This window comes from Rhincodon typus, unplaced genomic scaffold (genome assembly GCF_021869965.1).
Source record: "Rhincodon typus isolate 14 unplaced genomic scaffold, sRhiTyp1.1 hic_rhity00000158, whole genome shotgun sequence".
Taxonomy (NCBI): Eukaryota; Metazoa; Chordata; class Chondrichthyes; order Orectolobiformes; family Rhincodontidae; genus Rhincodon; species Rhincodon typus.
In genome coordinates this window covers 5,868-22,371 of record NW_025965796.1, presented here as the reverse complement: position 1 = coordinate 22,371, position 16,504 = coordinate 5,868, and the positions used below count along the sequence as shown (strand labels likewise).

The following is a 16,504-nucleotide window of genomic DNA, read 5'->3' as shown; positions in this document are numbered from 1 at the left end:
GATATCTTGGTGTCTATCACATATTTTATGGTCTATGGTTATATCTGACCCACAGCAGGGAAGCGCTCTTTTTATTCATTCTATTTCAATCTTTTAGAACTTTAAGGACCTTTTTATTAGATCACCCTTTTTGACCTTTCTCATGAGAATAGAAGCCATCCTGCCAATGATGTATAAAACCCTTATTTTCACCAACCTGTTTGCACATGGACACAGCTATAGGGCAGGTGCGACTTGAACCTGGGCCTACTGGGTTTCTGCAATAATTGACTGTTGTCAAGGCCACCATCGCCGTAGCTTTCAATCCAATATTTATTAATTGAATTTGAATTCCACCAGCTCCTAAGGTGGTATTTGAACCCGTGTCCCAGAGCGTTAAAGTCTGGTGGGATTACTAGCCCAGTGCCATCCCTACTATCCCAGTATCTTTTGGGGAATCTAAAACGTGGCAGGACACAGACTTACTGTGAAGGCTGAATCATTCGGAGCTGAAGTGAGGAGAAAGTTCTGAATGTAGTATTTTCTAACCCAGGGGTTTTTTTGGCGTTTATTCACCTATTGGTGGAACATGGGAGTTTGATTTCTGGGGGGGAGTAGGTGGGGATGGGGAGATAAGGTGGACTTTTTAATCACGATGGTGTTGTGGCGTGCAGTCGACTCCCTGTTTCCCCTGCCCTAGCTCTGAACTTGTGACTGCAGCTAAATGAGCAGCTACGACCATATACCGAGGGTTGAGAGACCAGGGCAGCGTGGTGGCTCAGTGGTTAGCACTGCTGCCTCATGGCGCCAGGGACCCGGGTTCGATTCCACCCTTGGGCGGTGTGCTCAAAGACAAATAACCTTGGCCTCTCTAGTCTCTCCGTGGTTTGTGATAGTTTGGGAAACCAGGTCAGCACAGAAACAGACCCTATAATGATCTGTCTGCGTGGAGTTTGCACATTCTCCCCGTGTCTGTGTGCGTTTCCTCCCACAGTCTAAAGTTTGCACGTTAGGGTGGATTGGCCATGGGAAATTGTCCCGTAGTGCCCAGGGATGTGCAGGTTAGGGTGGATTGGCCATGCTAAATTGTCCTGTAGTGCCCAAGGATAAGGTAGGGAGGCAGGTCTGGGTGGAATGGTCTTCAGGGATTCGGTGTGGACTTGATGGGCCGAATAGCCAGCTACCACACCGTAGGGATTCTATGATTAAAGTGAAGATCACATCTGAAAACTCCCCTTCAAGCCAAGGACGTGGAAATCTGTTCCAACAGCTTCAGGTCGTGTCGCCCACTTGGATTCTATTTTTGCACCCAGGCTCTGTCTCACCTTGATCAGCAAATGAAACAGCAATGTGAATGGAAACATTGAATTTGAGTTTTTCCAGCACTTGCTGTTTATTTTTATTTTGAACTGTGGAATCCAGGCACCTCTTTCCTCCAAAATCAACCTATTGACATCGGGAAAGAATTGGGTATGTCAGAACCAAGATTGATGGTCGTGTGTGTGTGTGTGTGTGTGTCTTTTTTTTTTTAAACAAGACAGACGTCATTAAAGGTGAGTGAACCAAGGTAGGTGGGTGAGTGGATGGAGTTGTGTTTGAACTTGACGAAGCTGAATGGTCAGACCCCATCTTATACTCCCTAATGCAGTATTATCAATCACTGTGACGGGGTGGGGGCTAAGTCAGGGGTGACTGCAGTAGTTTATGCTTTGCCCTGCAACAGGCTGTTGTGTCACTCCTCCATCCCCGTACCAACTTAGAGGGTGTCTTTTCCTCTTGTCTTGCGGGTAGATTAGGGTGGCTCAGTGGTTAGCCCTGCTGTCTCTCAGCACCGGGGACCCTGGTTCGATTTCACCCTCTGGTGACTGCCTGTGGGGAGCTTGCACGTTCTCCCCGTGTCTGCGTGAGTTTCATCCCACAGTCCAAAGATGTGCAGGGTGGGTGAACTGGCTGTGATAAATTGCCCCATAGTGTCCAGGAATATGCAGGTTAGGTGGATTGGCCATGGGAAATGTCGGGATCAAGGGATAGGGCCGGGGGTGTAGTTCTGGGTGGGATGTTCCTTGCAGGTTCGGTGTTGACTCAAAGGGCCGAATGGCCTGCTTCCACACTGTCGGGTTGGCCTTGGGTTATTTGTTTGGTTGTTGTGAATGACTGACCTTCCACTCCCTGTTCTGTTTACCCCCTCTGTTTGTTTGTCTAACCTAGGTTGATGAAGATTATATTCAGGACAAGTTCAATCTGACCGGCCTGAATGAGCAGGTGCCCCATTACCGCCAAGCGTTGGATATGATTCTGGACCTTGAGCCCGGTATGTTCTAACGTTTCCCCGGGTTGGAGCTGGTGGGTGTTAGGGCTGACTGTCCCTCAGCAGCTGTGTGCTGCTGCAAGTCCAGCTGTTAGAGCGGGGGGTGGGGAGGTGGGGGGGGACGGGGCATCAGTGAGAATCTGTGCCCCGCCCCAATCTCCGAAGCAGCACTGAAATTCCTTCCCGGTCTGGATAGTGTTGGGGTGAAGTCACCATTCACTTCTTGCAGAAGTGCTGGGGGAAGGAGTCGCACACTTTTACCACCAAGGTTAAAGGTTTATATCCAGAGCACTGGAGTACAAGGATATAGGCGTTCTGCTGCATTTATACAAAACTCTGGTTTGATCCCAATTGGAGTACTGTGAGCAGATGTGGGCACCACGAAGGATAGAGTGGCCTTGGAGGGAGTACAGTGTACGTTTACAAGCACGATACCTGGACTGCAGGGGTTAAGTTATGAGGAGAGATTATACAAATAAGACCTGTTTTCTCTAGAATTGAGAAGGTTAAGGGATGATCTGATTGAAGCATTAAGTATATTAACAGGAAAAGACAGGGTAGATATGCTATTCCCACTGTCTGGGGATTCTAGAACTAGGGAGTAGTCTGCGAGGGAGGGTCAGAGCGATCAGGAAGAGATGTTAGGAAGCACTTTGATACACAAAGGGTGGCAGAGGTTTGGAACTCTCTTCCACAAATGGCAGTGGATATGTTTTTGTTAGGCAAACGGATTCAGGGATATGGGCCAGGGGCAGATTTATGAGGCCACAGATCAGCCATGATCTCACTGAATGGCAGAACAGGCTTAAGGGGGCTGAATGGCCTACACATGCACTTGACCAGCAAGTGAAAGGTTTGTCAAACCCAATAGTTTACGTTGAAAAGAAGCAGAAATTTGGTTCTGTTATGTTTTGGGTGGGCCCCTTCCATAAATTTGGACTGTATGCCACACACACGGAATATTCACAGTCTCTTTTTTGGCTTATTGTTGTCACATGTACCGAGGTACAGTGAATTGTATTGTTTTGCATGCTACGCAGGCAAATCGTACCAAACAATTACACCAGAAGGTAGTGCAAATCACTGCACTGTTCCTGGGCTCTGAACGTTGCCCAGTATTGAGTACTACAGTGTATTGTATTTCCATTTACGGAATCCAAACGTGCTGCTGTGTCCCTGCCTGAGATCGATCATCAGCTTGGGCAGAGCCAAGCTCTCCTGTGTGCTGTGGAACTGTGCCCACTTGAAGCTGGAATAAAACTTTCTGACCAAATTTCCTTTTGGCTTTGTGCAGCCTACATCAAGGACCTCGCCCCGTCTGGACACAGCACAGCTTTCAGCACCAGTTTCAAAAGTGAAAAGCTGTGCCGTGTTTGTGAACTCCGCAGGTTACAATTGCTCAGTCCTAGCTCCGAGCCCTGGTGTCCCGTTGTATCTCGTTGACGGGCCAGCTAGCCTTTTCCACACGGTTTGGTTCCTATTGTGTGTCCTGCTGACATCTGAGCTAACTGCTCTCTGCTAAGTCGAACCATATTTCAAGGCTGTGAATCGAAAGAAACTGATATCTAAGGTCAACAGGTAATGGGGGTTGGGGTTGGGGTTGGGGAAGGTAAATGGAAAGTTGGCCTTTATTTCAAAGGGAATGGAGTATAAAAGCAGGGAGGGAGGTTTTGCTTAAGCAATCGGGAATCAATCAGGCGAAACCCGGAATACTGTGAACAGTATCCCCTAAGGAGTGATGTGCTGGTCCTGGTGGCAGTCCGGAGAAGGTTCACTTGGCTGATCCCGGGAATGTCTTGGGAGGAGAGGTTGAGCAGGTTGGCCCTGTATTCATTGGAGTTTAGAAGAAAGAGAGGAGACGGACAGGATTCTTAGGGGAGTAGATGTGACAGATGTGGTGAGATTGTTTTCCCCTTGTGTGGGAGAGCCCAGGAGCAGAGGGGCATCATCGTGGAATGAGGAGTCACCCACTGAAGACAGACGAGGTCTCGGGAATGAATCTGTGGAATTCTTTACCAAAGAGGGCTGTTGAGGCTGGCTCATTCAGTATATTCGAGGCTGCGAGAGAGAGAGATGTTTAATCGATAAGGAAATGAAGGGGTATGGGCGCGGGTGGTGGTGGAGAAAGGCAGGAAAGTGGAATTGACGACTGTGGGATGTGCTGTTGAAAGGTGGAGCAGATTTGATGGGATGAATAGCCTCCTGTGAGTAATGTTCAGTGCTTGCTCTGTGTAACTTGTTCAGTGCAGGATACCTGCTCTCTGTCCCGTCAGTGAGTGCTGCCAGTAATGTTGGTTGTGTTCCCTCGTTGTGTGAACCGTCAGAATGTGAAGCACTTTCCTGAACAGTAGGAAATGTAGCAACCAGTTAACAGGCAGTGAGCTCCCACAAAAGCAGCAAGATGATTAGTTCCAGATAGTCAGTTTCTCATCATGTTTCAGGAGCAAATATTAACCAGAACTGAAGGCCATTTTTAAAGGTGTTCTCTAAATGTTCACTTGTGTCTGAGGGGAAGGCGTAGCCTCAATCTTAGCATCCCAACCCACGCCCTTGACAGTGCAGTTTGTTCTGAGGACTGTACAGGAATCTGTGTAGATCTTGTGCTCAGAACTGAGGCTGGATAACTCGTTTCTGCTGTGAAGGCAATTGCAAGTGAGACTGACACTTTTTTTCTCCTTGATCCAACACCCTGCTACTTACTTTTGATCAGATATTGAACTGGTCCAGCCATATACGTGGAGCTGCAAGAGTAGCTCAGAGGCTGGGAATCCTGCGGTGAGTATCCCACCATTGACAAGGCACGAAGCAGGAATGTGAGGGAATACCCCCCACTTGCCCCTGGATGGGGGCAGCCCCAACAACACTCAAGAAGCTCGACACCATCCAGGACAAAGCAGCCCCCGCTTGACTGGCACCACATCCACAAACATCCCACTCCCTCCCCCACCGACGCTCAGTAACAGCAGTGTGTACCATCTACAAGATGCACTGCAGAGATTCACCAAAGATCCTCAGGCAGCACCTTCCAAACCCACGAACTACTTCCATCTAGAAGGTCAAGGGGCAGCAGATACATGGGAACACCACCCCCTGCAAGTTCCCCCTCCGAGTCACTCCCCGTCCTGACTTGGAAATATATCGCCATTCCCTCCGTGTCACTGGGTCAGAATCCTGGAATTCCCTCCCTAAGGGGCATTGTGGGTCAACCCACAGCACATGGACTGCAGCGGTTCAAGAAGGCAGCTCACCCCCACCTACTCAAGGGGGGCAACTAGGGACGGGACAATAAATGCTGGGCCCAGCCAATGTTGGCCATGTCCCATGAGAGTAATTTTTTTAAAAAACAAAAAATCCTTTGATTTGTAGAAACCAAAAAAACTGCAGATACTGTAAATCAGGAACAAAAACAGAAGTTGCTGGAAAAGCTCAGCAGGTCGGGCGGCATCTGTGAAGAGAAATCAGGGTTGACGTTTCGGTTCTGGTGACCCTTCCTCAGAACTTTGTGATTTGTGCCTGTGTTCCACAAACTGGTGCTGCCCTCGATAAAGAACCTTCTGAGAAACACAACCAGTATGAAGTCCTGCACTCTGTGAGGAAAGTAACAAGCATTTGTAACCTTTGTTTTTGTTTTTGAGTTCTGAGTTGACTGGAGCTACAAATCTACCTAGCATTGAGAGAACGTTGCGTATTTGTGGATAACCCCTTTCTCCTCAACTCACTTTATTGTTTCAGCCACCAAACGCTGCACTTTAACATTCAATGCACTGTCTGTGAGAGTGACTCTTGATCGAATCAGTGACTAACCAATTCATTTCAGCCTCGTGTGCAGTCCTGAGCATCATTTCCCAACACATCCGAAATTCAAAAGGACAGAATCTTGATTGTTCTGTTGGGGGTCTCCCTTTCGTTTCATAGATTTTTACAGCATTGCAACAGGCCATTCAGCTCAACAATTCCCACGTTAATGTTTCCCACATTTGCCTCCCCTCACTCTGACCATAACCTTCGATTTCCTTCTCCCCTCTGTTTTATCTGACTTTGCCAGGTCTGTGCTGTCCAATGTTGAGGTTGAGTACATTCCAGGAGAATGACATTGTCTGAATGATTAACTGAGCGTGTAGGAGGAGAGTCCGCTCCTGGGCCAGCCGCAGTGGCTGTTTGGCCATGGACCTGTGGAGTTAGGCCACAGGTCAACCATGATCTCACTGGATGGTGGAACAGGGTGGAGGGGCTGAATGGCCTACTCCTGTTCCTTGTGTATTGTTAAATCAGTGTCCGTGTGAGAGGGAGCGTGTGGTGTCTGCTGCTGAGTTTTATTCCTTCTACAACTGCTGATGTGGTGCATTCGGAGCGACACCTTGCTTTTATTCCTGAGTTTACCTATTTTAATGTTTGCTGTGCAGCTGCTTTCAAGAAGCACTTTTTTCTGGTTCCTTTGGCCATTTGTCCTTTGGGTGGTAGGGAAGGACGTGGCCTCCTGGTGGGTCTGCTCCTGGCCATACCCGTTTGCAGCGAAACAGAGCGCTGGTGCCGTTAGAACCTCGCGTGGCTGGTTCACTCTGTCAGCCCGGGAGCACAGAGATTTCCGAATCCACCTGCTCGGGGATGGTGCCTCCTGGCTTGGAGGTAAGGACACTGCACCACAACAGCCCTTCCTAAGGCCTGGGAGTGCAGCATCAGCCTCAGGAATGACCCTTCCAATTTCACCCTAACATTCCACTTTGCTCCTTACTGGGCAGCCTCCTGTAGAATTCCCTAACCGGTTTCTCAGCAACTGTCTTATGTTTTCGGCGCCCCACCTGGCCTGCCAAATTGTGCCCGTCCTTTTTAAAGTCCGTCGATCAGAGCCTGCTTTGCCTCCACTGAGGCAGAGAGAGCCGCACGCTGCCGTGTCTTTCCTGATCGCTGTTTGTCTGTTCCACGCACACACGCCCTTTGAAAAGTGGATTCCCTCGAGGAATTTTGAGGTAATTGTTTGTATCAATTCAGGTGACCTCTTGTCTGCCCTGTACCACTTTTGCTGAAGCTGGTGGAGTGCTGTGCACCTTGCAGAGGTGCTGCATGCACTCCTGACTGTAACCTGCCTTGATGATGTTTCTGTCGATCCTTGTGTTAACCAGATGAGGAGCTGGAAGACAATCCAAACCAAAGCGACCTTATCGAGCAGGCTGCCGAGATGCTGTATGGACTGATCCACGCTCGCTATATCCTCACCAACCGAGGGATTGCTCAGATGGTAGGTGGGCGTTTTCCCCCAGTTTTTCCTGCGGGTGCCGGGGGAGAGATTGTTTTAACTGAAAGGCGAAAGAAAGAAAAGTCTTAAAGCTGGGGGCATGAGGAACTTGTAAAACTCAGAAACCCGCAACATCAGACAGAAGAATGGGTTAATGTTTTGGATGGGATGGCCCAGGGTGGGGGTCCTGTTGCCTACGTTGCATACAGACCTTGTTTCTGAATTGGGTAAGAAACCTACAGAGAATTCCCCAGTCTCCCTGTAGTGCTGCCCCCTTGGCAGAAGGTGGCATAAGCACGCTGCGAGCTGGTGCCTTGTCATAATGTCCTCGACCGGCCAAGCTCCAGTGTGTTTGAAACGAGCTGAAATTCCCTGGAGAAAAAACACTTTTTTTTCCCGAACTGGTTCAGCGTGTACTGCAGGAGGGCTGTTGTTAACTCCAATTTATCTCCGCAGGTGCTGCCAGACCCACTGTGGCTTTTCCAGCCATTTGTTTTCCAGCACCTGCAATCCTTTGAGTTTTTTTGTTTGGTGTGTGGGAGTTGCTGGAAGCTTTACTGTGCTGAAATGTTGAGAGGTGGATTGGCAAACTGTGACCCAGCCAGAATGACTTCATTGGGTGGGTCAAGGATAGAAGGAGGGTTGAGAGAAGTTCCTACTGAGGTACCTTCTATAAGAGGCAGCTGTACTTACTACCTGCTTTGTCACTGAGTCCAGCTACTGGTGTTGTCACATCTGATCAAACTGTTAGTTTGCTTTTAAATTTAAATCAACAGCCCTAAGGACAGGCTAGAAAAAAATCTCCACTCATTTTCTCTGGAGCGGCAGAGGCTGAGGGAAGACGCGATAGACGTTTATAAAATTGAGAGGCAGAGATAGGGTTGACGGTCAAAATCTCTTTCCCCTCCAGAGTCGAAATGTCTAAAACAAGAGGGCAAGCATTGAAGGTGGAAGGGGGAAAGTTGCGAGGGGCAAGCTTTTTTTATTTTTTCTTTTTATACCCAAGAGTAGTAGGAGTCTGGAACACACTGCCAGGGGCTGGTGGTGGGGGCAGATACAGTAGGGGTGTTTTAAGCTACTTTTAGACAGGCACATGAATGTGCAAGGAATGGAGGGATATGGACCAAGGGCGGGCAGAAGGGATTAAATTCATTTGGTGTGGTGTTCGGCACAGCATCCCAGGTCGAAGGGCCTGTCCCTGTGCTGTACTGTACTTTGTTCTCAAGGGCAACTAGGGACGGGCAAGAAATGCTGGGCCTGGCCAGTGATGCCCACGCCCTGTGAGTAAATTTAAAAAAAAAAGTGATCTCCCTTTGTATCCCTTAGAAGGTGACAGGGTATTCACGCAGAGGGTGGTGCGTACGTAGAAAGAACTGCCAGAGGAAGTGGTGGAGGCGGGTACGGTTACAATGTTGAAATGACATTTAGACGTGTATGTGAATAGGAAAGTTTTAGAGGGATGTGGGACTAGTTCAGTTCAGGAAACGTTGTCAGCATGGACGAGTCGGGCCGAAGGGTCTGTTTCTGTGCTGTATGACTCTGTTCTTTGTACAACACTGTTCCTAAAAGTGGGGAGAGACGGTTCTGCCTGCTCCCCAGTCGGTACTATCACGGTCGATCATCTGCTTTTCTGTATGCTGCCCGCGATCTTTGTACCCTGTCGGATCCCCTCCAGAATCTTGTCTGTTTCAGTGAGATTGCCTGTCAGTCATCCAAACTCCAGTGAACTTTTCTGAAGAAGGGTCCTGACCCGAAACGTCAGCTTTCCTGCTCCTCTCGTGCTACCTGGCCTGCTGTGTTCCTCCAGCTCCACGCAGTGTTATCCAGTGAACGTCAGCCCAGTTTACTCGATCGCTGATCACAGGAACCCGCCCAACCATCTCGGGCACTAATTTGGTGACCCTTTGCCCTGGGGAACAAGACAAGTCTGTCTCCTTTTCTGTCAGGTAGAACTGTAATCCAGATGTGATCTGCCATCAAATTCCCCTGTCCCACAGCAGCAGGATGAGTCATTCCCTACGGTGGGCCTACACCCTGTTTGCAAGCCCCCGGAGCAAAGTTTACAAATTTGTATGCATACACTGCGACTCGACACTGGGGAGCTTGCCTCTCCTTGTCTGAGCTGAGCAGGGTTAAGGTGAACCGGGGATAAAGGTGCTTTCCCCGTTCTCTCAGCTCTCTTGGATACAGTGAATTCTCCTGGCTGACAACAGCAACCAGGAAGGTTGCTAGGCAACGTACAACCACAAGGCACCGTGTTGTCAAGTGGCAGGACAGGTTCCTGTTTGTTTTGTATCTGGAAACTGCACCCTCCCAAAACATCAGTCACCTTTTCAGCGACGCACCCTGGTCTGCTGTCTAACTCTGTCCCTGTCTGTTTTCTCCTTTTTAAAACAATATATTCTCAGTCTCCTTTATGACTTGGGGATTCTCCAGGCTGTTGTTAAATTGCGACCCTTTCTTCACCCTCACCCTCTCTCGCCATATTATAAAACAAAGGGAAACGCCCAACAGTCAGCAATGTTCAGGTGTACAGTGATAACTTAGGGAGCACACGAGCGATGTACCTTGGAAACATTTTGGGGTGAGTTCCAGGTCAGCCTGGATCAGGCATGGAAGCTCATAAACATGGCCTCATGAACCCCTTCCTGTCCCTCTGTACCTTGGTCGGTCTCTCTCTTTCTCTCTCTCTTTCTCTCTCTCTTTCTCTCTCTCTTTCTCTCTCTCTTTCTCTCTCTCTTTCTCTCTCTCTTTCTCTCTCTCTTTCTCTCTCTCTTTCTCTCTCTCTTTCTCTCTCTCTTTCTTTCTCTCTCTCTTTCTCACACCCACCCACCCCTGAAGGGTAGGGTTAGTGTAACATGCTCCAACCTGTAACGTGATTTGCCTCCTGAATCAGACATGATTCATTCCAGTGATGCTTGTGCCATTCTGTCATCAAAGCACTTGCAAACAGCCACTTGTGAGTTTGTGTCGCACCCCTGGACAGAAAAGGAAACATACCGTTGCCGAGTAACATGTTCACTGAGCACCGAACCTATTCGTTCACCCACACAGCTGCTTCAAGCTGGTAGATAGCTTAGAGTTAGGATGAGGGGGCTCTGGGGAAACTGGGAGGGAATTCGAGTTTGGGGAACAGGCAGTTGAAGGCACCATTGGGGAGGGGGTGAGGGTTCCATCAACGCAGGACCTTCCAGGCATGCAGTCTTACTTCTGATTAGTCCATGCACAGAGAGGACCAAATCCTGGGACTGATTTTACCCAGTCAATTGGGCTGAGAGCCAGAAACTGTGAAGCACCAGCAAGGCTCAGCACACGCTCGAATCATTGTGTTGTGTGGCAGTACCACCGTGCTGGATGGGACTGGGTCACAATCCTGGAATTCCCTCCCTAAGGGACATTGTGGGTCAACCCACATCACATGGACTGCAGCGGGTCAAGGAAGCCGCTCACCCCCACCTTCTCAAGGGGGGGCAAGTAGGGACGGGGTAACAAATGCTGGGCCCAGTCAGCAGTATGCACATCCCATGAGTGAATTTTTGAATTAAAACATTGCCTATTTTTATTTTAAGCTCAACCGCTTAATACGTTAACTGGGAGGTATGGAGGTTAATCTGTAGGTAAAGGTGGAAAGAGACAATTTGAGGACCTCTGTGGCCCAATGGTAGTGTCCTGCCTCTGGGCTCTGCGGCTCAGCGGCTCAGCTTCAAGCCCCACCTGTTCCAGTGGTGTCTCGTAACATCCCTGGGCAGATTGATTTGGAAAAGCCCAGAGCAAATCTACTCGCACATCCAGAATAAACATGTAACCTGTACCGGACAACAATCAACAAGTTAATATCTCTGTGGGTTGTCGTAGTAGAATTTACAACTTAGTACAGGTCACCCAATTGACAGGCATGTGATGCATGTTCCTGCTCCAAATGAGGGTCCTCAACTTCCACCCTTCCCTGGTACGGCATGTTCTTTTTGGTCCACCACAAATCCCAAACTTTATATAAAATCAAAGTCAGAGGATGGCCCTTCTGTTCAGGGGGATTTGAGCTGATGTCTCTTACTGCACACATGGGGAGCAGAGTGAAACAGGTGACTGTGGCTAACATACACATCCACCGTTTGGTGAGCAGTTAGTACACAGTGGATTTACCCCATTAACACCAGCACCTAGTATCTCAACCATTAATCTTTTCTGCCTGTGTGCCAGTTAAGGCTGGCTTATAATCGAACTGGACAGCAAACTGGGCACTATTGACCAGTCCTGGATGAAAGCTTTGACCATGGGCCGGATGATCATTGGTTAAACATCTACTCCTTGCCCCCCTCCGATTGTAGATGTCATTTTCATGCCTTCGATCAGACAAAAGACAACAGCACCCAAGGGCAGGAAGAGGTTGTCCTGTGTCTTTACTGCCTTGACCCCATATCCCTTAGCTCCCCACCACCCACCAAACACACACCGATTCGCAAACAGAAACCAAAGTCTCCATTTTTGGAAATGTGTCATTGACCCTCCCCATGTTCTCAGCAGCTTCTGACTGTGAATTTGGCTGGTCTTCATTGGATCGGTGTGCTTTCTTTCAGCTTGAGAAATACCAGCAGGGAGACTTTGGCTACTGCCCTCGAGTGTACTGTGAGAACCAGCCCATGCTTCCTATTGGTAAGTGAACCTTCATTTCAGTCGGTTGTGTTCAGTTCCTCAGGATGTCCCAGAGTGTTTTACAGCCAGTGTGAGTGCTCCTGAAGTACACTGGCTGTTGTAATGTGCTGGTGCAGTGCTAATATCATTGGACTAAGCCCGCTGTGTACTAATCCAATATATGGGAGAATCGAGATGGGCTGAATACCCTGACTGCTTTGTAGATGGAGGGTTTTTATCTCCTCTTTGTCTCTCTGGAGTTTAAAAGAATGAGAGGAGATCTGATTGAGGCACATAAGATGGGAAAGGGAATTGACGGAGCAGATGTAGAGGGGATGTCTCCCCTTGTGGGGCAATTGAGAATGAGAAGCCTTAGTTTTAGGCTAAGGAGTGGCAGAAAAGAATTACTTTCAAAATTACTTCTCTCAAAGGGTTGTGAACCTGTGGAGTGTGGTGGATGCTGAGACAGAGTAAATTTTAAAGGAGGTGATAGAGTTTTTTTGTTTAATTAGTAACGGGTTGAAGGGATATGGAGCGTGGGCAGGAAAGTGGAGTTGAGGCCGAGATGAGATCAGCCATGACCAAATTGAACATGGAACAGGCTCGAGGGGCTGAGTTGCCTACTCTTGCTCCTCGTTCTCATCACCTTCGATTTTTTTTACCTGTTAACAGTCAGTCCATTTGTCTGACTAGTAGTGAGGTTTATTGCATTCTTGATATAAGAAACGGTGGTACTGAGCGGTGAGCTTAAAAACCAGTGTTGCAAATGGTCGCTGCCCTTCTGAGTTCATGTTTGTGCCGGTTTTTCACATTTGGTAATGTTCTTCCCTCCATGACCACCAGCTCCAATGGGGGAGTAGGCCCACACAGCGGAGGTACTGCTTTGGCTCCACACAGTAGTGGGTGTGGGGGAAGAAGTCTAGCGATGCTTAAACCTGAGTGAAAGTTGCGGAAGCAGCAGGCTGTGAGGAGGTTTCAGAATGACGACGTTGGGGACTTGAGTTTTGGGAACATGTGCCAAGTCCCAGTGAGCTGAGTTAGCAGTTTATTGTAAAGGTCTCCGGGGGACACAGTAACCGAAGAAAATAGCAGCTTGTGAAAGCAAAGCAATCTACTGCAGGAAATGTTAGGACAGCTGTGCCAGTCGATCGAGAAGCTTCGTAGAAACATAGAAAATAGGCACAGGAGTAGGCCATTCAGCCCTTTATGCCTGCACCACCGTTCAGTGTGATCATGGCTGACCATGCAATCTCAGTATCCCATTCTCGCCCTCTCCCCATACCCCTTGATCCCTTTAGCCACAAGGGTCACGTCCAGCTCCTGCTTGAGTGGATGTAATGAACTGGCCCCAACAGCTTCCTGTGGGAGAGAGTTCCACAGGTTCACAACTGAGTGAAGAAATTCTTCCTCCTCTCAGTCCTGAATGGCCTACCACTTATACTTAGACTGTGACCCCCTGGTTCTGGACTTCCCCCAACATCAGGAACATGCTTCTTGCATCCGGCCTGTTCAGTCCCATCAGGATTTTATATCTTTCCAGCCTTCTCGCACTCTTCTCTTTCCCCACACCCCCCCCCCCCCCCCCCCCCCCCCCCCCCGCCATTCTTCTAAATTCCACTGAGTACAAGCCCAGTTGATCCAGTGTTTCTTTGGCATGGTTGGAGAGAGAGCTCAGCACCCAGGTTTCAGTGACTCGAAGGGTATCACTGGGATAAAAGGAATGAATCTTTCTGACTTGTCACGTATCTCGTCTCATGTTCTATAATTTGTGCTTTTCTTAGTGTTGCGAAATTTTTGTTTTTCTCGGAACATATTCGCGATGACCGATTTTCCCAATCAATAAAAATGTAAAACTTGTGGTCCATCAAGCCAGGCATCACCCTGAAGCCTGACTTATTACTGTCACAATCAGTTGGGATCATAACACTGATAGGAGCTGCATTGTTTGGTGTGCTTGTGGTTAATGCAAATTCCAAATGGTGTATGCAACCAAAACATTTCGTGTTTTATTTTGTTTTCCATCTAACCCTTTCATTTCCATGTATACTTGGTGTGAAGTCAGTTACTCAATTCATCAGCTGGCTGAAGCAAGACTAATCATAATTAATAATTGTGTTGCCTCTGAGCTAAAAAGAGTTAACATTTTGGATCCGGTAACCCTTCCTCGGAACGGCTCTGAGGAAGGATCACCGGACCTGAAACGTTAACTCTTTTTTTTCCTTCACCGGTGCTGCCAGACCTGCTGAAATTTTCCAGCAACTTTGTTTTTGTTCCTGAATTACAGCATTCGCAGTTCTTTGGTGTTTTTTTTGCCTCTGAGCTATTTGTCTCCATAATTAGAATTCAGTTGTGCCTTTTTCTTTTCCCTCCATGCCTGCAGCAGATCTCCCCTTGTCCCATAGTGTTCATCCAGTCTCCGCATATCCACACATTAGCCACTTTAGAATGTTCCAACTTCACTTTCCTGCCTTTTCCCCATAACCCTTTGATTCCCTTCCTGTCTCTCTCAGCCTTGAATATACTGAATGACCCAGCCCCGATAGCACGCTGTGGTAAAGAATTCTACAGATTCATTCCCCTTGGAGACAAGAAATTGCTCCTCATGTCTGTCTTCACTGGGCGACCCCTTACTCTGAGATGATGCCCCTCTGGTCCTAGACTCTCCCACAAGGGGAAACAACCTCTCCACATCTACCCTGTCAATCCTCCAAGAATCTTCTATGTTTCAATAAGGTCGCCTCTCATTTTTCTAAACTCCAATCAGTACAGGCCCAACCTAATCAACCTCTCCTCATCAGACAGTCCCTCCATCCCTATGATCAGCCCAGTGAACCTTCTCTGGACTGCCTCCAACACCAGTATATCTCGGGGCCCAAAACTGCCCACAGTATGCCAGCAGTGGTCTGACTACTGCCTTGTATAGTTTTAGCAAAACCTCCCGAGTTTTATTCTCCATTCCATTTGAAATAAAGACCAGTGTTCCATTTGCCGTCCCTATTCCCTGCATTCCAGCTTTTTGTGATTCATGGTCAAAAACTCCCAAATCCCTCTGTTCTGTTACTTCCAGCAGGCCTTCTCCATTCGAATAATATTCAGCTCCTTTATTCTATAGCTCCCCTAATAACCACATAGTAAATCCTCTGACCTGGAATCGAATGTGAGGAAATGCAGAAGGACATGGACAGGCTAGGAGAGTGGGGTGGGCAGATGGAATACAATGTCGGAAAGTGAGACGTTATGTACTTAGGTAGGAAGAATCGAGACATGGACTGTTTTTCCAGTTGGGGAAAGGCTTTGGAAGTCCTGGAGAACAGGGGACTTGGGAGCCCTAGTTCAAGATTCTCTTAAGGTTAATATGCAGGTTCAATTGGTAATTAGGAAGGCAAACAATGTTAGCATTCTTTTTGAGAGGGTTAGAGTACAGGAGCAGAGACATACCACTGAGGCTGTATAAGGCTCTGGTCAGACTGCATTTGGAATATTGTGAGCAGTTTTGGGCCCCAGAATGGTTTACAAGAATGATCCCAAGGATGAAGGGCTCCTCATATGAGGAGTGGTTGAGGACTCTGGGTCTGTACTCGATGGAGTTTGCAAGGATGAGAGTGAATCTCATTGAAGTTTACAGAATACTGAGAGGGCTGGATAGGGTGGACATGGAGAAGATGTTTCCACTAGTGGGAGAGGCTAGGGCTCGGGGGCACAGCCTTAGGATGAAGGGACGACCCTTTAGAGCTGAAATGAGGAGGAATTTCTTCAGCCAGAGGGTGGTGACTCTGGAGCTCATTGCTGCAGAGGGCTGGGAGACTAGGTCACTGGGTGTATTTAAGACAGATGGATAGGTTCTTGGTAAGAGGGTAAAGGGCAACTCCATGCTGGGCCCAGAAGGGTGTAAAGTGCATACTCGGATGTCAGAATGCTTTTCCTGAAACGTGCTCAGGTACTTTTTCCAGCCTCTTGCCTCCACATTCACTTTCATTATTCCGCCCCGTCATCTCTCACTTTGTTTCCTCCCCTTGTCTCCTTTCGGGTTTTCCTGTTGGTTTTTAATTTTTCTGTGAGCTAGCAACTCTGAACTCCTGCCTCGCCACCTTACCCTTTTGTCGATTTCCATCCCCCCCCCGCACCATCTCCAGTCTTAGAGCATCCTTTTGCCTGGGGCCCAAACCTGCTCCCATCTGTCTCACCACCTGTATCTGCAAACCAGAAAGCTTAACTCAATTTCTCTCAGCCCATACAGGAACCGCTGGCTGTTATCAGGATTTGGTTTACACATTTTTTTTTTTTTTTTTTGCCTGCTTTTAATGTTGACCATCTTTTTAAACACAACACCCTTCCCCACCAATTACTTGGCT

General features: G+C 48.2%; 1 protein-coding gene across 1 annotated transcript in view; it reads left to right on the top strand.

The window, feature by feature from the left end:
- The window catches only part of LOC125488290 (casein kinase II subunit beta), a gene marked incomplete at its 3' end in the record, with an annotated part of 33,454 nt that overhangs the window by 16,568 nt on the left and 382 nt on the right, over positions 1 to 16,504 (top strand). Inside the window, exons 3-5 of the mRNA XM_048621231.1 lie at positions 2,188 to 2,290; positions 7,408 to 7,523; positions 12,098 to 12,173. Coding sequence (XP_048477188.1) covers positions 2,188 to 2,290; positions 7,408 to 7,523; positions 12,098 to 12,173 — 295 coding nt within the window. The remainder of the gene's footprint in view (positions 1 to 2,187; positions 2,291 to 7,407; positions 7,524 to 12,097; positions 12,174 to 16,504) is intronic.